A 19,727-nucleotide genomic window follows, 5' to 3' on the forward strand; every position below is an offset into this window, starting at 1 on the left:
TACTGCTCAGTCATGCCTAACTCAGTCAGTTGCTCAGTCATGCCCAGCTCTTTGCGACCCCATGGACTGCAGCCTACCCGGCTCCTCTGTCCATGAGATTCTCCAGGCAAGGATACTGGAGTGGGTTACCGTTTCCCTCTCCAAGGGATCTCCCTGACCCAGGGATTGTACCAGGTCTCCTGCACTACAGGCAGATTCTTTACCAACTGAGCTACAAGGGAAGCCATATATATATATATATATATATATATATATATATATATATATAGTGAATTGGTTAGCACAATAAATTTAGTTAATTCCATGACCACATGTATGTTCTTATGATGAGAACTTTTAAAGACCAATTTAAGTAAGTATCAAATATATAATACAGTATTGTTGACTATAGTTACCATGCTGTACATTACATCAACAGAACAACATGGGATACTTTGCAAATTTTAGTGTCATCCTTACACAGGAGCCATGTTAATCTTCTCTGTATCTTTGCAATTTTAGTATATGTGTTGCTGAAGTGAGAACTATATAATTCTTCTTGGAGTTTGTGTCTTCTTAGGAGTTTGTCTATTTCAAGTAGGTTATTTAACTTGCTGGCATACAATAGTTCATGGTTTTCCCCATAATCTTCTTTATATTTGTAAGTTCTCTGGAAAACATCTCCCTCATCCATGGTTTTAGTAATTTGTGCCTTCTTTCTTTTTTCATGGTCAGTGTAGCTAAAAGGTCATCAATTTTTTTTTTCAGAGAGCTAACTGATGGTTTTGTTCATTTGATCTTATTTTTGCTATTGATTTTCTATTCTCTATTTCCTTATTTCTATTTCAATCTTTGTTATTTAACCTTTTGTCTCTCCTTACTGATATTCTCTGTTTAGTTCTTTAGACATGATTTCTTTAATTCTTTGAATATATTTAAAGTATCAGATTTAACATCTTTCCTTAGTAAGTCCAGTATTTGAGTTTCTCCAGGAACAGTTTCTGCTGATTGATTGCTTTTTCCCTGTATGGTCTATATATTCTTGTTACACATCACATTTCATATTTTTGTCATGTGTCTTGCAATTTTTTGTTGAAAACTGGGCATTTTAAATAGTATACTGTGGTAACCCTGGAAATCAGATTCTCTTCTCTGCTCAGAGTCCTTTTTTTATTGCCACTTGTTATTTTTCCTTGTTTGTTTACAGAAGTAAACTCCAAAAATATTTGATGTTGTTAAATGCTATGTGAAAAAGAAAATAGCAGATTAGGGACAATCGGGAGTGCCAGAATTGGAGAAAAGTGAAAGTGGCTCAGTTTGTCTGACTCTTTGTGACCCCATGGACTATACAGTCCATGGAATTCTCCAGGCCAGAATACTAAAGTGGGCAGCCTTTCCCTTCTCCAGGGGATCTTCCTTACTCAGGGATCTAACCCAGGTCTCCTGCATTGCAGGCAGATTCTTTACCAGCTGAGCCACAAGGAAAGTCCAAGAATATTGGAGTGGGTAGCCTATTCCTTCTCCAATGAATCTTCCCAACCCAGGAATGGAACCCGGGTCTCCTAGATTGCAGGCAGATTCTTTACCAAATGAACTATCAGGGAAGCCCAGAAGGAGGTGGTAGCATTACATAGTTGGATCAGAGCTGACCTTTCTGGAAAGGTGAGATCTGAGCAAGGACTTAAAAATGGTTAGGAGTTAGCACATATCTGGAAGAGAAGCCTGTTAGAGTTAAATATTGCAGGTGCAGCCTCAATGCATTCTCACAAAATTTTTGCAGACATTCACTTTGGGTCCTGATTAGACTGTGTTTTCAAGCAGTTTTCTTTTCTAATTTAGGATTCCCACTGTGAGTGTCTGCCCAAGAGCAGAAGGTCATTCCATCTTAAAAACAAACAGTAACAAATAAAAATGCATTTAAATTGTTACCTGGTTGCATTTGACCCTTTTCACCTACTTGTTTTGATTTAGGGTAGCATACACTGCACACTGGTTTGTTTTTTGTGACTTGTTTTTTGCCTGTGTGTTTTGTTTTTGGTTCTTGGTGGCCATTCAGTTGTAATGCACATTTAGTTGAGGGGAAAAAATAGTAAATTTTTTTCTGTTAATTTAAAAGAAATCAGGTTAATTAACAGAAATATACCTGCATAGAAATAATTCCATAAAACATCAGGAACTGGTTTTTTTGTCTTACATAAAATCATGATTTGTGGATCCTAAAAGACACACTACAAAATTTTCATTGGATTATAATTTTTGTCTGAAAATTTGATTCATGCCTTTCTACCCTGTCACTTAGTAATTATGTGACTTTGGATAAAAGAGAAAAGTTACTCAGAGCCAATCAATAACATTTCTTGATACCACTGAGTCCTGATTTAGCAGCAATTCTACCTGGGGACAGACCAACACTATTAAGTGACCAGATGCTATTACCTGGTGATAGTGACTCAGTGGCCACACTCATCATGGACTGGTTAGAAAGGATTTTCTCTCAGATTTATAAACAAGCACAAAAACTAGCAGAGGGATAAATGAGGCTCAGGTCCGATGGTGATGTTCTGGGCAAATTTGATGTCATTTGCATCATTTTAATTAATTCATCAATTTTACCTCATAGCATTGAAACACTTACATTTATTCTTGAGGTCTTCTCTGCAGTCACCTCTTATCCATACTATAACATGTGTGCAATTTTTATCTGCTTGGATGTGTCCCAGTATCTTCTTGTCTAACGTAGAACAACATTCTTGGAGGATTCCATCATGGTATATCAAAGACCTGAGCCCCTCCAGCTAACTGAAGAAGCTTATTCTCATCACGACTCTGCAGCCTGCCAGGACTCAATGGCTGATAGCCAAGGTTGTGTCTATGATAGAGTCTTGGCCTTTATGCCACATATCGACCAAAATATTGAAGAAAGAGATCATGTAGCAGAAGTTAAGGCCACTCCAGTGGAGTTATGAATGGAAAAAGGTTATTTTATTCATTTATTTTTTACAGGATTACTAAGTTTAATTCAACAGCTACACCTACTCCTGCCTTGTAAAAATAACAGGCTCCTCTCAAGGTTACATTGTGATGTGAGTACAGGTTTCTTGTTTTCAATGACAGCTTTACAAAAAAAGTGTTAGTTTCTCAGTCATGTCCAACTCTTTGTGACCCCAGGAGCCCACCAGGCTCCTCTGTCTGTGGGATTTTGCAGGCAAGAACTGCTAGCCAGACAACATGAATCTAATATGGACATTTTGGAAGCTCTAGCATATCACACAGGAATTTTTTTACATAGTCTCATTTTCCTTTGCTAGCCCAGCTTTTAAAAATCCTAGAATAAACTCAGAAAACATTAAATTATGACAGAGCTATTCGCAAACTACTTCTCATCCATCAATCTTGGAGAACATATGTAGATTACCTAAGAAAATGTTTATTAATGCAGGAGATTTCATTGGAAACCTGCTCTAAATGTTTAATTTTGTTGTCTTCTTTTCTCCTTGGACTTAAAGACCAAGATGGTATCATTTTTGGAGCTCAGAACTCTTTACTTATCAATCTACTTATACAGGTAAAAAGACCAGGGTGAAATTTCACATACCCATGAGACATTTCCCAGGAGGCTAGATTTCCTCCACTATTTTCTGCTTTGAATGCCTGAAGTGTGTCTTCTGACACTAACTCAGGAGATTTTGTGTGAAGTCATTCTGTCCTCATTTATTGCTTAGCTTCAGTAGGCGGAAAGAGATACCTCTGATGGCTGCAGATTATTTACAAGCTTGGAGATAGGTCCTACTCTGGCACTTCTCATTTTATTAAGTCTTTCACTATCTCACTCCAGTGCAGCACAGGTAAATCTGCTTTGTTTATCCTCTACATTTTTCATTCGGATACAGTTCTTTTCTCTGAGTGTTCCTTTAGAGAATTATTCAGGCATTTGGATAACCTTTTTTCCTCTTTAGAAAATGAGATAAAGGTATTCAAGCCAGGTCAACATCTCTCCAGAGAACACAATCCAGAAATTTAGAATTATGCAGGATTTATAAAGAAAGGTATTTCTAGATCAAAACTGATTTTTATCTTTTATTATCTATCCATTGTCATCTTGTTTTGTCAAAACCTCTGCCTTTTACTTATTTTAAATTAGGTCGTGTCCTTTATTCTTTGAAAAAGACCATCGTAATTATGAAGCAGTCTTCATTGTATATTCCAGTAAATAGAGAAATTGATAACCTCTTTTTAATATATGAAAGAAATATTTCTGAAGATAAATAGGATATTGTTTTTTCAGAAGAGAATCTTATGTGGTTGTCTTGGTATAGTTGCATTAATCTTTTCTTTAAATGATATAATGGCATTTGGTATATTTTTATATGTGTGTGTATAAATGGAAGAAGTGATGGGATCAATCTTTTGATTCTTGACTCTGTCTTCTATCTGTCTCAATAACCTGTTCTAAGCACCACTGCCGTCCTTGGCATCTTTCTCAGTTCATTGTTATCACTGCTTCGTTCATTCCTGGTCTGTAGTTATGAACATCCAACTGAAGCTGCTGATTAGCATCTACCTCTGAAAGGTTATTGCTTATAATTTTTCAGTGGGTGTCAAGCAGAGTGCTGTGCACCAGTTAGCAATCCCAGAGGAGGACTCTAAACACTTCTGCCCACTGCATCTTGGTATCAGAGTTGTCGAGGATAACACAGTGCTGTCAGGCACTGGCTGCAACAATGCTAAACTCACATAGAGCAGAAAGAGAGCGGGATCAGCTTCAGCAGGGGGTGTGGGTCCCCTGTGGCCAGCGTGTCTCTCCCTGGAGCTAATGAAGAGGAATTGGCCTCTGCGAACCCCTCTCACACCGCAGTGAAAGGAGCCCTGTCCTCGTCCCTCTCGGGGCAGATGTAACGGGGGGATTGGACAGCTGCCTCATCCTGCACTTGGATTAAGCAGACACAAAAGAGTGTTTGCTGCCCCTGAAACAAGGAAAGGTATTCCCACACAAGGTGACGAGCCTGGCACAGGCTGTGTGGACTCTTTGTGTCTCGTTGAAGAACAGTTCCAGGCTTAAGGCCTACCTTTGTGTTGGGGTTGAAAGACTGAGCGTGAGACCACCTTTCCCAGCAATAGGAATCTGTGTCTTTGATAATAAGAATTTATCCTAAATCCTTCAAATGCCAAAAAGTCACATCCACTGGAAAGTCAGAAGAACCAGACCTGGGAGTTCAGGAATGACTGAGGTGTCTGGAAGAAGGTGGTGGCTGGAGGGGGAGAATGGAAGGAGCTGTGACTTGCCAGGCTCTGGCTACAATCCCTAAAGCCCTAATGCCCATTTTCATCATCCGTGGGCAATCTCTAGGCTTTTTGTTTGCCTTTTCCAGTCTGTATCCATCACAAACAGCTTACGCTGTTTTTAAGCCTCCCTTTCCACTTTCCTTCTGTTGTCCCTATTAACTTAACTGGTATTTCTCTTATATAAAGCTCTTGGTTTGGGGTAGGACCCTTAGAGGGGAAACTATTAATAACATTAAAAATACATATATATGTATATTTATAAAACAATTTAAATAAAGAAAAACACATATTATGTTCCTATATGGGAAGGTTTAATATCATGAAAATGCCAACACTTTTCAAATTAATCTATATTTAATTAATTATAAAAAGAATTGCAGTGGTTTGGAGGGGGAGGAAATTAATGAAATGACTTAAATATTTTTTGAAGAAGAAATATGATTAGAATGACTATTAGAAGCATGAATTAGTAAGGCCATATTTTCCCAACCAGATTTTAAAACTTATTAGAAAGCTGCTATAAGAAGAGTGTGCAACTGCCACCGGGCAAATAATTGGTCATCGTAGCCCTTGTTTGCTAACCTTTTGCCTCAATAAAAAGCAAATTCAGATTCTTTTCTTCCAAAGCTAAAAAAAAATATTAGAAAAAAGTCATTTTTCTCTATTGTTTTACATTCTCGAGGTTAAAGTTTCTAAACTATCAGCATTTGCAATGAGTTAATATTCTACAGACCTGCAGTCATTTGAGAGACTATATTTATAGTCAGTTTATAGGGAAGAGCAGTGAACTAAAAAGCATGTAACTCTACAGCCTAGCCTAGACTTTTATAATCTTTCATCTACTCTCATCTGTTTTTATCTTGATTTTTAAAGATAAATTTAACTTGTATCTTTCTCACAGAATTTTGTCTCACAGAACATGTATAATAATGGGCATGTACAGTAATTAGCATGTACAATAGTAAAGGAAGGAAACTAGTATTTTAAAAGGAATAAACCCAAAGAGTACCTCTTTTTTCCTCTATTGAACAAATATTTAGTGGTTCCAGATCAAGAAGGCAGAGTAGGAAAATCCCGAGCTCAGCTCCTCCTGTGGACACACCAAGACCACAACTACATGCGGAACGATTATCTCTGGGGATGACCTGAAGACTAGCCCAGCAGATCTTCTGCAGCTTGGAATGTAAACAGAACGCTGTGCCAAGGTGGGCAGGAGGGTCAAAGGCGCAGTCTAGATAGAACCCATACCCAGAGTGCATGACCCACTAGCGGGAGAGATATCACACCTGTGGAGATGCCCCCTATGGAGTGAGGGGTCCAAGTCCCACCTGGGGATCCCCTTGGTACCTGCACAAGGAAGAGGAGCCCCATCACGTTTGGCTTTGAAGACCAGTGGGGTTTGCACTTGAAGAGCTGGAGGGCTGTGGAAAACTGAGACTCTGTTCTCGAAAGGTTCACATGTAAACTCACTTGCTCTGAGCACAAGCACAGAGGCAGGAGAATGTGAAGGGCGCCTGGGTCATACCCTGAAGGAGGCTCACTGGTCGTTTTGGGAGTGGTGCTGCAGGGGTAGGGAGCTGGGACACTTTCTCCAGGGATGAAGGCACTGGCAGGTGCCATTATTTTTAACCTCTCCTTCACCTAGCTGGCCCAGGACTGGCAAGCAACATTTCTGTCACTCTCCATCAACTAGCTAACACCATGTGCTTCACCCCAGCATTCCCCTGAGGACCCACCCTGCTCAACTACCCCCTTAGTTAGCCCCTTCAAAGTGGCCCCTGCCCCACCTGGCATGTGACCTAGCTGGAACGGGCAACTGTACAAAGTGGCTCCAACTCTGGGGAGCCATTGCCTGCGTACCATGAGCCCACGGCAGCCAAAGTAGAGCCCACAGCCCCAGCCAGGGCACAGTTGCTATCCAAACACAGCAGGAGGACGTACACAGCACACACACGGGGTGCCCCAGAGCCCCTGGCTCTGGTGACCAAGAGGAATTGCCCCACAGGACACCTTCTACATAAGCCTGCTCTTTCAAGAACAGGAGCTATAGCTGATCTACCTAATGCATACAAACAGACACACAGGCAAAATGAAAAGAGAAAGGAATTCGTACAAACCAAAGCAAAAGATAAAAATGTCAGAAAAAGAACTAAATGAGATGATAGCAACTTACCTGATAAAGTGTTCAAAATGGTAGTCATCAGAATGGTCACCACAGTTAGGAGAGGAAGGGGTGGACTCAATGAGAACTTGCAAAGACAGAATATATAAAAAAGGACCCAATCAGAACTGAAGAATTCAGTAACTGAAATAGAAAACACAGTAGAGGAAATCAGCAGCAGATTAGTGGTTGTAGAAGAATGGATCAGCAATCTGGAAAACAGGTTAGTGGAAATCACCCCATGAGAACAGCAAAAAGAAAAAATGAAAACCAATGAGGATTAAGACTCCGTTGGACAACTACAAGCATACTAACATTTACATTAGAGAGGTCCCAGAGAAGAAGAGAGAAAGGGATGGAAAACCTGTTTGAAGAAATAATGGCTGAAAACTTCCCTATCCTGGCGAATGAAACAGACAAGTCCAGGAAGCATACAGAGTTCCAAACAAGATGAATCAAAGACACCCACACCAAGACACATTATAATTTAATGTCAAAAGTTAAAGACAGAGAAAGTCTTAAAATTTTTGCAGTATTTCTTTTTACATTTATAAGAATAAGTGCAGAAAAGGGTTTATTAATATCCCCTTCTGGGGCTTCCCTGGTGGTGCAGAGGTTAAAGCATCTGCCTGCAATGTGGGAGACCTGGGTTCGATCCCTGGGTCGGGAAGATACCCTGGAGAAGGAAATGGCAACGCGCTCCAGTATTCTTGCCTGGAGAATCCCATGGATGGAGGAGCTTGGTGGGCTACAGTCCACAGGTCGCAAAGAATCGGACACGACTGAGCGACTTCACTTTCACTTTCTGGGAGACAAGTCACCAAATAAAGTCTTCATCTCACTAAAATTTTCTGGAAATCTATAACCAGTATGTTCTCACTGCCTATAAATAACCAATGTTATAGGGTCATTGGGTGTATAAAACCTATTGTAAATGCTATTATCTACTTCAGGACATTTTATCCTTTCTTACTCTTTCTGAGATGTTCTAACCTTTTCCAGTGAATGCAGATTTCTTCTGTGAAGGAAACAGCAATTTTATAAATTTATGAAAAATATTCCTGGAACAGAAGTATAATTGTTAAAATTCAATATTTGAACATAGGTATCATTGCATTTTTTTTTTTAATTCCTGAAATGAAGGATAGGGCATAAGATACTTGTTTTGTATTACTCTATTGTTGCTGTTGCTAAGTTGCTTCAGTCGTGTCCGACTCTGTGCGACCCCATAGATGGCAGCCCACCAGGCTCTGCCGTCCCTGGGATTCTCCAGGCAAGAACACTGGAGTAGGTTGCCATTTCCTTCTCCAATGCACGAAAGTGAAAAGTGAAAATGAAGTCACTCAGTGAGGTCCGACCCTCAGCGACCCCATGGACTGCAACCTACCAGGCTCCTTCGTCCATGGGATTTTCCAGGCAAGAGTCCTGGAGTGGGGTGCCACTCTGGAATACTGTAAATTCTTTATTTACTGTTTAGCTTTGTCTCTTCTCTAAAACCTGATTTTTTTCAGGAGCTGAGAAATATGCCAGGAAACTAGTTTTCTACCTCTGCCACCAATTGATATCATTGCTTCATTACTTTTTAAGACAAGTCAGAGAAATGCTGGTTTTTTCCAAAGCTGTTACATTGTTTCCCCAAATAACAGTATAAAGAAAACAATAACTTTTATTATTTGATATTGCTTTTTAGAGAAATTATTATAAAATTTGGGAAGCACATTTCATGACCAAATTTGGTAGGCATCATTGCTTAAGGTTATTACACCAGATTCTTTGCTTTCTTCAACCTTTATCTCATGTATTTTTTTTTATTCCTAGTTCACCCTCCTTCATGTGTTCTATGAACTTTTGTATGCACTTTAACTTTAAACAAGCTGTTGAAAGACAACCTCTGCGAAGGAAAACAACCTCACAACATAGAACAGCAGTCAGAACTGAGAATCCTTGCTTTCAAAAGTAAAGAGGTGGTAGAATGTGCAGGGATGCACTCTTTAAATTTCAGTGGAGTGTTGTTTCATGTTGTTCTAGCTGCTCAGCATTCCGGATCTTAGTTCCCAGACCAGGGATCATCAAACCCAGGCCCCCTGCAGTGGAAACGCAAAGTCTTAACCTCTGGACCACCAGGGAAATCCCTCAGTGGACATCCCTTGTGCTTTGCTTCTCTTCATCTTTCTGTGTGCCTTTCATTTGTGGGGAAGCATAGAGCCCCCTCAGTTGGTGTTCAATCCCACCTTCTGATTCAGTCACCTTAGAATTATGTCTCAAAAGATCTGAATGACTCAGCAAATGCTTGTCATTCTCCCTTTTTCTCAAAACATGTGTTATTTTCCCCAAATTATTAGTTAAATCTTGATGTGATGGTCCTCCAGGACTATAGGAACAGAATTTTTGTATTTTATGTATTTATTTATTGAGAGAGTGTGTGCATGTTTGTGTGTGTGTAAGGGGGAAGGAGCCTGAAATATGAAGGAGACAGAGGAGTCATCTCTCAGAGAAGGACCTGCTTTAGTGATTCCATTTGATTCATGTTCCTTTTTTAAGTCTAAGAAGTCATATATTTTAAAATTAATTTTGGAGTCTAATTTCCTTTCTCTCTGCCTGGCTGCATGCTACTCATCCTTCCAGGCCTAGCTGAAACTTTAGCCTTAGGCAAGAAGGGATGAACGCCACTGACACTTGAATTCACTCTTAAGAAACTTATGTTGTAGTTATTTGTAACCAGATATTATTTTGTGTCCAAACTCGTTTAATACAGTGACGGTGTCTTTCTCATTCATTTCTCATCTTGTGCACTCACAGTGCACAAGTATAAGGGCTTTCAGTGTAGACAGACATAGGTTTGAAGGCTGCCCTGTCACTTTCAAGCTTCTCCTTGAACACATGATCACTTCATAGATGGCAGATCATGATGAGGAATAAATGAAGTGGTCCAACATGTTGGTGACATTATAAAGTCAAAAATTAGTATGATTCTCTTCCTATCTCTTACAGCACCTGTGTTTGGGCTAGGAACTAACAGATACAAATCAAATTTATACTGAGTGAATAAATGGTTGAAGTAATAGAATTTTGATCTATTCTACATCGTTAACAAATATACATTACAGTTACTGCGTTCTAACATGCTTGTCATCATGTGTGCGGAATTCTAAAACTATACATAACGGTTTAGAAACGTTCTTCGCTATTTCTGAACTCAAGAATTATCCTTTCTTTTATTTGGTTTCCAATATCTTATTATTGGTTTGACTTCTATTGCATTTGTGCTGAGAACAAAACAGATGTCTTCTACATTTTACCCCAAATCACCCATAGCTTCTTCCCTGGCAGTCTTTTATACTGGTCCCGGTCTCCATTAGGCACTAGCCCTTCTGATTATTACCTTGGCTTTCTTCCAAGTGGAGCCTTCTAATTTTAGAGCCAAAACACCGGGAGAACAAACCACAGATGTGCATTGAAATATGCACAGTATGGGTACAGGGCTATTTCTAAGAGTTATAATAAGGAAGATCTTTAACCTAACAATGTTGTTTGGAAACAGCATCTCTCCCTTTCTTTTTCTTTGTCTAGTCTAAGAATCCTACCTTATTTTTCCTACCTCACACTGGGATTTGAGAAACTAAAAATATCTTATTAAAACATTTATTTTCCAAGTGTAGTCTGTATCTCTCTCTCCTACAATGGCAGGTCATAATAGATTTTAAATATTATTTTCAATTCAGAGCAAGCTTTTGTTTATTGTATAATACAAAACTTTTTTTTGCACTTTATAATTCAATTAGTCTCCCTAAGAATACTTCAGAAGAAAAAAAGAAAACAAAACTTTTCTCCAAAAGAAAGTCAGAAACTTCACTATTACTGGAGTCCAAACTTTTTCAAGGCTAGAATTATACCTGTCTCAAAGTAGGTAAGTCACTTTGGAGTCACACAGATCTGATTTCAAACACAAATTCTGACCCTTGGCAGTCATTTATTCTTGATTAAGTAGAGAAATCTTTATTTTCTATATCCTATAGCTGCAGTAAAATAAAACACAGAAAATACTAGAGGGATTGTTTAGTGAATTTATCTAATGTAGATGCTCTAGATACATATTTCAAGAGAAAACTCTTATTTTAAGTAAGATTTAGAATCTGAATTGCAGATTGCATGCTAAGTCGCTTCAGTCTTGTCTGACTCTGTGACCCTATGGACTGTAGCCTGCCAGGCTCCTTTGTCTATGGGAATTCTCCAGGCCAGATCACTGGAGTGGGTTGCCCTCCTCCAGGGGATCTTCCCGACCTAGGGATCAAACTTGCATCTCTTATGTCTCCTGCATTGGCAGGCAGGTTCTAAATAGATTTTTAAAGAGAAATGTCATATTTTAAGTAAGATTTAGAATCTGAATTGTAGATTATCACTGATCTATTTGTAATGTCCATTTGGCAAGGGCCCTTCTTGCTGGGGTCACTTTGGTTTCCAAAATAAAGGTGAAATTGTTCTGAATCCCCTGCAAGAATTCTAGGAATCTCTGGAAGGGGAAGTGGGGGAGGTGGCTGAAAGTGGAGGCCTGTGCCTCTCAGAGCTTCCCTTGATTTTCAGTCTCTCATTTCCTAATTTCTCCCCTCCCACTGTCTTTTCCTTTCTGGATGTTCTGCCTCTTTTCTGAATCTCACTGCCTCCTGGACACACCCAGGTCTTTATTTCCCCAAGTGTTAACTTATGGTATGTGTTTTATCTGACTTTATTAAAATATTAAAAATATGGGACAAGGAAAGGGAAAATTGCACAGTAGTCAGAAGCAGCTTAAAAGCGAGTGTATGACGTAAAGTTGACTTTCCTGCTCTTGAAAGTTGCATCCGGCATTTCTCCCACGGTGAGTTTTCTCCTAGTGCTCGTGCTTATGCTCACTCAGGTGTGTCCGACTCTTTGCAACCCCATGGACTGTAGCCCACCAGGCAACTCTGTCCATGGGATTTCCCAGGCAAGAATACTGGAGTGCGTTGCCACTTCCTGCTCCAGGGGAATCTTCCTGACCTAGGGATCGAACCTGTGTCTCTAGAGCGTTCCTTAGCCTTCTACTAGGTTGCCGGTCACCTGCCAGGTAGCTGGGTCCCCTCTTGTCTTGAAGCCCCTCCGGCCCTGTCTCACTCTCTCGAGACCCCAGCAGCCCCAGTTCCCTTGGGCTTCTTTGGCACAGTCCCTTCGTCTCATGTTTCCTATTTATTAGATGACTACATCAGTCTTCTAATATAGGCCATTAGGCAGTGCTTTTCTTTTCCTTTGTCTTTCTTTTATTCTTTCTGAACCCAAGGAGGCTGGCGGGCTACGGTTCTTAGTGTCACAAAGAGTCAGACAGGACTGAAGCAACTGAGCGCGGACACGTGCACATTCTGAAAGAATCTCAGATCCCCTCATACATTTTTAAGTTGATGTTCTCAAGTTTGTTATCCTGCATTTCAATACCCTCCCTGCTTTTAACTATCTTCGAATATCTTACATCTCACAGAATGGTTTCCTTGTCTGTGTGGAAACCAATTATCCGTGCTCCTCTCTTACGGCCTGGACTGAGTGTATGGCAGGAATACCTTTATGGCTGTAACCCTGGTGGAGCCCGACTCAACTCCTGGGGCTTGCTCAGTGCTCAAAAATCTGTCAAGTTTAGTGGAGTGTATAGAGGCCCCTATGGGGATTAATAGAATCAGGGCTCAAACAAAAACCCTGGTTCCCAGACTTTGCTAAGCAAAAACATTTGCTTCTGACTCCGTGGGAATTTCACATGTACTGCCTGAAAAGGTTTCCCAGGCAGCACTCACCCAGCCATCTCCTGCGGGATGGGCTGACTATAGAACAAGCCTTATCTAGAGTCAGACAGATGCGTCTGGAGACCCGCATTCCACTCCCAGGCACTGGTCCCAGTACAGTTGGGAGGCAAATGTGAAAGTTGACTTATTCAAACTTACCATGTTGTTGAATTTATTCAGCATACACTGTCAAAATGGAAAGCTGAGTTGTTTCAAGTAATTTTCAAAGTGTAAACATTTTACTTAAAACACCATTAATTAAATTGTCTCATTTGATCAAGACCCTGGCCATATGTCGGTCCATAAAAAGACCAACTCAGGTGCCTTCAACCTAAATGTTAGTTCAGCTATACAACTTACAGTAGGAATGTTTGATGCAGCTATGTTTGGGAAGCTCATAATTCCAGATGAAACACACATGTGCCATCGCCCCTTTCTTAGTATTCTTTTTGCACCCTCTGAAATGTATGATTAAACGATTAAAAAACAAAAGCAAAAACGAAAACAGTTCAGCAGGGAAGAGATAGGAGAAGAAAGTCAGGTGGTGTCTCATATCTCTTACTTTGTACTTTCTTAAAAATTTTATTTGTTTGGCTGTGTCTGGTCTTAGTTGTAGCCCACGAGATCTTTCATTGTTACTTGCAGAGTCTTTAGTTGTGGCATATGGAATCTTAGTTACGGCATGCAAGCTCTTTAGTTCTGGCCTGTGGGATCTAGTTCCGTCCAAGGATCAAGGCTGGTCCCCTGCATTAGGAGTGCAGAGCCTTAGCCGTTGTACCACTAGGGAAGTAAGACCCTTACTTTGTACTTTTGATACCTGTCTTTTATTGCTCTTTCCTTAAGTGAAATGAGAATTTTTGGACAAGAAATAATGACATGAATAAACTTGAACTCTTATCTGGCAGGAACTATCTTAGACATTTGGTAGCCATAGGACTTGTAAGAACCAAGGTTGGATACCAATCCATTACACTACAGTAGTCAACACTGGTTTAGTTTTTCATGCCATCCATTTTATCTTGGTAAGAAGAAAATGACAAAAAGAGATAATAAGTGACTAAACTTGGTATGCAAAGGTAATAGTAATATTGACACTTGATATCAGAGGCAGTTCTTAAACTATGTTGATGAGCTTACATAAAATCACTTTCTGGCCTCTTTAAGTCCTTTTTTTTTTTTTAAATTCTCTTTGCAGGTAAAGATAAGATTAAAGTGTCTGAGGATGACTTGAAGAAACTCCCTCTAATTAAATGGTGTATTTTGGAAACCATTCGTTTAAGAGCTCCTGGTGTCATCACTCGAAAAGTGCTGAAGCCAGTTAAAATTTTGGTGAGCTTTGATTTTGTTTTAAAATAATGAACCTTCTAGAAAAAAAGTAGATACTTTATCCATTTGTTTGTTAGATACTTTCTTAATTTCCATTAAATACTGAGTGACACAGAAACAGGTTACTAGTAAAAGTTGTACAGCAACAATTTGTTAATATAGGTATTTATCTGTTGGCAAATATTTCAGCTAAAACACAACCCTTTTGTAATCACTTTGGCTATGTGGATCTGTATCAGAATTAGTATAATCCTATTTCAATCAAGTAAGTAAGTTGGATAATCTCTTCTCTGTTGGACCAACCTATTCCTCAGCTGGAATATGTTGGGGAGTTGAGGGCATGAGGAAGGTCCTTTGGGATAACCGGAAGATAGTTCAGGCCCCAGATCACAGGTACAGGTACACAGAGCAGGAATGCCACGGGTAGCTGCAACTGATGTTAGGAATTAAAAACGGAGTGAGGTCCTTTCTATGAGCCAAGTAGGATTTTCTCAAGTGCACCAGAAAAGGTATGTACATATGGCAGATGTTTAGTTCCATATACAGGCAGAACAAAATAATCTTTTTTAGATGATTGACTTGGGGCCTGAATTATCCAGATAAGTTGTATTTAGTCAGCTCTCCATTTATATTAGCTTTGTTTATACACAGCTTGAGAGTGCCTGGATTTAAATGAAGAAAATTTGGGGATAGTAGAACACAAAAGAGACAAAAAATCCAAATTTTATACAAGTTGCTACTTGCTAAATACAAAGGAATGTAGTGTATTTAACTGATTCTATGTAAATTGTAGCATTTGGTTTTAAAGGGATTTGTAACAGTTTTTGCTTTTAAATAATCAAAGTATTAATTATATTAGACTATGGATATAAATGAATATATATTTAAATATTTATATATATTTTAAAATTTAAATTTATTTATTTTAATTGGAGACTAAGTACTGTACAATATTTTATTGGTTTTGCCATACATCAACATGAATCCGCCACGGGTGTACACATGTTCCCCATCCTGAACCCCCCTCCCACCTCCCTCCGGGTCATCCCAGTGCACCAGCCCGAAGCATCCTGTATAAATATTTATAAATATAAATATAATTTGTATAATAAATATATAAAAATTTATTTATATAATAAAAAATATACATATTGATTGGAAATAGTCAAACAACTTCATGCAGTTAAGTAGAACAATGTGTTTATCACTCTGAATATTACTATTCAGTATAATTGTTATTGAATTTTTATTAAGCCTTATTTATATCCTGGCCAGTAGATAAGTAGCTGAATTGCAAAATAGTTAATTGTCTGACAAAGACAAGTGGATGTTTGTTTTTATTGTTATTTTAGGCCTACCGATCCTATACAAATTCTGTTAGATCTATACCTGAGTTTTTCTGCTATTTCAAAGTTTAGAGGAGAAAAAGACCATAAAGAGAAGCTAAAAGAAGAAATTAAAAATTGCTTAGAATCTCACAAGTCAGAGATAACCACTGTGAACATTTTGATATTATTGTAATTTTAGAATTTTGTCTGTAGTATGTTCATTAAAAAATAAATTGAGGTCACACCAAGCTAATTTTCTTACAACTTACTTTTATTTTATTTAATAATAGATCCAAAATAGTTTTTTTAATCAACAAAAGACATTTATATCATTTTGAATTACAGCGTAATCTAATATTGAATATATGGACACCAGATAAATTTTTAAATCAATTCTCTGTTCTTGAATATGTATGTGGCTTCCATTATTTCACTATTATAAACAGTGTAAAGGTGAACATTCCTATAGCTAAATATTTGTGCACATTAATGATTATCTTCTTAGTATAAATGAATACAACTTGGTTCTTTTAAATATCAAATATTCTGTGAAACAGAGTAGAATATCTTTGCTCAATACATTAACATGATCCCAGGAGTTTGGACCATAAAAACATTCATAGATGGGATCACCTATGTCTTGACCCATTGGACAACTGGTCAAGTTTCCTTGCTATGAATTCTAGAAGTATTCTCCATTGCTCTTTCCTAATGGAGTCTGAGCAGGATATATATTTTTGCTCTCATAATTACTTCTTTATATATTTTTATATATATGAATAAGTGAGAATGGACAAACTTTATCTGCTTTCTTTGGTTTGTTCTTTCCACCTTTGGTTTATTATTCCACCTTTCCAAAATTCTTAAGCTTCTACTTGTGCTCTCTATTCAAGGTTTCATATTTAGTACCAGGTTAATCTGCAAGAATACCTAGGAAAGAAAGTGAAAGAAAAGAAAGTGAAGTCACTCAGTCATTCTTTGCAACCCCACAGACTGTAGCATACCAGGCTCCTCATCCATGAAATTTTCCAGGCAAGAGTACTGGAGTGGGTTTTCCTTCTCCAAGCAATCTTCCCAACCCAGGGATCGAACCCAGGTCTCCTGCATTGCAGGCAGAAGACGCTTTACCTTCTGAGCCACCAGGGAAGCCCCACCTAGGAAAAAACTAACCAAAAAAAGTGTTGGAAAATATGAATAATTAAGGAATATTAGTTATATTCTCAAGGTATTAAAACATGTAGCAAAACTACAGTAATTAAAATGACATGATACTGGTGTCAGACCTGATAGTCAGGTCAATATAACAGACTAGATAAGTAACAAAGACACAAGCCATGCAGAATATGTAATATTGGATAGATAAATCTTTTTTAAGTCCCTGAAGAAGAATGAGATTTATATATGGTTTGGGATGATTGGTTAACAATGGGTATTTTTTTTTTTTTTTTAGCTTCTAGAATAACAGTTCTCAAACTTTTTGACTTTATGGCCCCTTTCTACTTTACAAAATTATTAAAATCCTCAAAGAGCTTTTGTGTATATGAGTTATATCTATCAATATTTGCTATGTTGGAAAATAAAGCTGAGAAATTATTTAGAAGTTTATTTAGTTGTTGTTGTTCAGTCACCAAGTAATTGATTTTAAAAATAAGAAACCTAATACATGTTAAAATAATAATGTGGTTTTATGAAACATGACTATATTTTTCAAAACACATAAAAAATAGGACAGCATCATTTCAAGTGTTTGCAAAGATATCTGAATTTCCATATATGTGTCTGCTGTCAGTTTGTTGTGATATATTGTTTTCTACTGATGGAAATGAAAAAAATTCAGCTTCCCACAGGCATGTAACCAAAAAAGGAAGGAGTATTTTATTAGCCTTTTTCAGATATCTTTGTGACTATTCTTTGATTCTACACTAAAACTCAACAGAGATACTTTCTTAAGTTTGTTGCAATCTGAAATTTTATCAATGAAATTTTTTTTTTGTACTTAGTTACATTAAAGTACATTGACCTGTCATGCTTCCCTGGTAGCTCAGTCAGTAAAGATTCCATCTGCAATGCAGGAGACTGCTTGCAAGGCAGGAGACCCGAGTTCAATACCTGAGTCGGTAAGATCCCCTGAAGAAGGAACTAGCAACCCACTCTAGTATTCTTGCTTGGAAAATTCCATGGACAGAGAAGCCTGGAGTCCATGGGGTCGTAAGAGTTGGACACCACTTAGTGACTGAACCACCTCCACCATCCTATACTTTGAATAAGTCTTTTATTCAGGAATGATTTTTGATCTAGCTGATTCTCTGCAAAGGTCTCAGTACTCCCAGAAGATCTACCCTACCTTTGAAAGCCACTGTTGTGAAGAGATGGGAAATAGATGGGGAAACAGTGGAAACAGTGTCAGACTTAATTTTGGGGGGCTCCAAAATCACTGCAGATGGTGACTGCAGCCATGAAATTAAAAGACGCTTACTCCTTGGAAGAAAAGTTATGACCAACCTAGAGAACATATTGAAAAGCAGAGACATTACTTGGCCAACAAAGGTCCGTCTAGTCAAGGCTATGGTTTTTCCTGTGGTCATGTATGGATGTGAGAGTTGGACTGTGAAGAAGGCTGAGCGCCGAAGAATTGATGCTTTTGAACTGTGGTGTTGGAGAAGACTCTTGAGAGTCCCTTGGACTGCAGGGAGATCCAACCAGTCCATTCTGAAGGAGATCAGCCCTGGGATTTCTTTGGAGGGAATGATGCTAAAGCTGAAACTCCAGTACTTTGGCCACCTCATGCGAAGAGTTGACTCATTGGAAAAGACTCTGATGCTGGGAGGGATTGGGGGCAGGAGGAGAAGGGGATGACAGAGGATGAGATGGCTGGATGGCATCACTGACTCGATGGACGTGAGTCTGAGTGAACCCCGGGAGTTGGTGATGGACAGGGAGGCCTGGCGTGCTGCGATTCATGGGGTCGCAAAGAGTCGGACACAACTGACCGACTGAACTGAACTGAACTGAACTGATTATGAAGAGAGGGCTTCCCTGATAGCTCAGTTGGTAAAGAATCTGCCTGCAATTCAGGGGACCCCAGTTCGATTCCTGGGTTGGGAGAGAAGGGACAGGCTACCCACTCCAGTTTTCTTGGGCTTCCCTGGTGGCTCAGCTGGTAAAGAATCTGCCTGCTATGCGGGAGACCCTGGTTCTATTCCTGGGTTGAGAAGATCCCCTGGAGAAGGGAAAGGCTACCCAGTATTCTGGCCTGGAGAATTCCATGGACTGTATAGTCCATGGGCTCACAAAGACTTGGACACAACTGAGCGACTTTCACTTCACTTCACATGAATATCATTTTGGAGAGAAGAGGGCTTCTTAGGTTTAGGATTAATCAGTGAAACCACAGTGCAGATGAACAGACTGTACCATATCAAAATTTAACATATCCTATTAAGTATAATCTAAATTAAATGTAAGCCAAAAAATTAAGAATAAATATCAGTATAAGCACAATGCAAGTGTAAATGATTTTAGTATTTAATGAATCACAGATCAATAAGTAAAGCCCTAATATTACATAGATTACTGAAGGTAGGACATGACACAAATTTTATGGAAGAAAATAACTTAAAATGAAAAATACTCAGCAAAGACATAAATTCTTGAACAGCAATCAAAAAGAACCTATTTAAAATGTCAGGTTAGCAGATAAGAGGGCAGTGAAATTGGTACTCTCATATATTACAGTTAGAAACATATCTTGCTACAAAATTTGAGGGAACAGTTGAGCGATATGTATGAAAAGCCTTAGATATTCAGAAGACATAGGACATGTATATTCTTATGTCTTTTGAACATCTTTGTTAAAAGATTTTATAT

At 38.7% G+C, this 19,727-nt stretch overlaps 1 protein-coding gene and 1 non-coding gene across 2 annotated transcripts in view; one reads left to right on the plus strand and one right to left on the minus strand.

The window, feature by feature from the left end:
- LOC120870051 (24-hydroxycholesterol 7-alpha-hydroxylase) overlaps window positions 1–19,727 on the plus strand; it is an 85,943-nt gene that overhangs the window by 37,613 nt on the left and 28,603 nt on the right. Inside the window, exon 8 of the mRNA XM_040249527.1 lies at window positions 14,402–14,535. Coding sequence (XP_040105461.1) covers window positions 14,402–14,535 — 134 coding nt within the window. The remainder of the gene's footprint in view (window positions 1–14,401; window positions 14,536–19,727) is intronic.
- Window positions 419–525, minus strand: LOC120870669. The gene has a single exon (XR_005722868.1). It is a non-coding gene; the product is annotated as a U6 spliceosomal RNA (small nuclear RNA).

The sequence above is a fragment of the Oryx dammah genome, unplaced genomic scaffold, assembly GCF_014754425.2.
Source record: "Oryx dammah isolate SB20612 unplaced genomic scaffold, SCBI_Odam_1.1 HiC_scaffold_11, whole genome shotgun sequence".
NCBI classification, from domain to species: Eukaryota; Metazoa; Chordata; class Mammalia; order Artiodactyla; family Bovidae; genus Oryx; species Oryx dammah.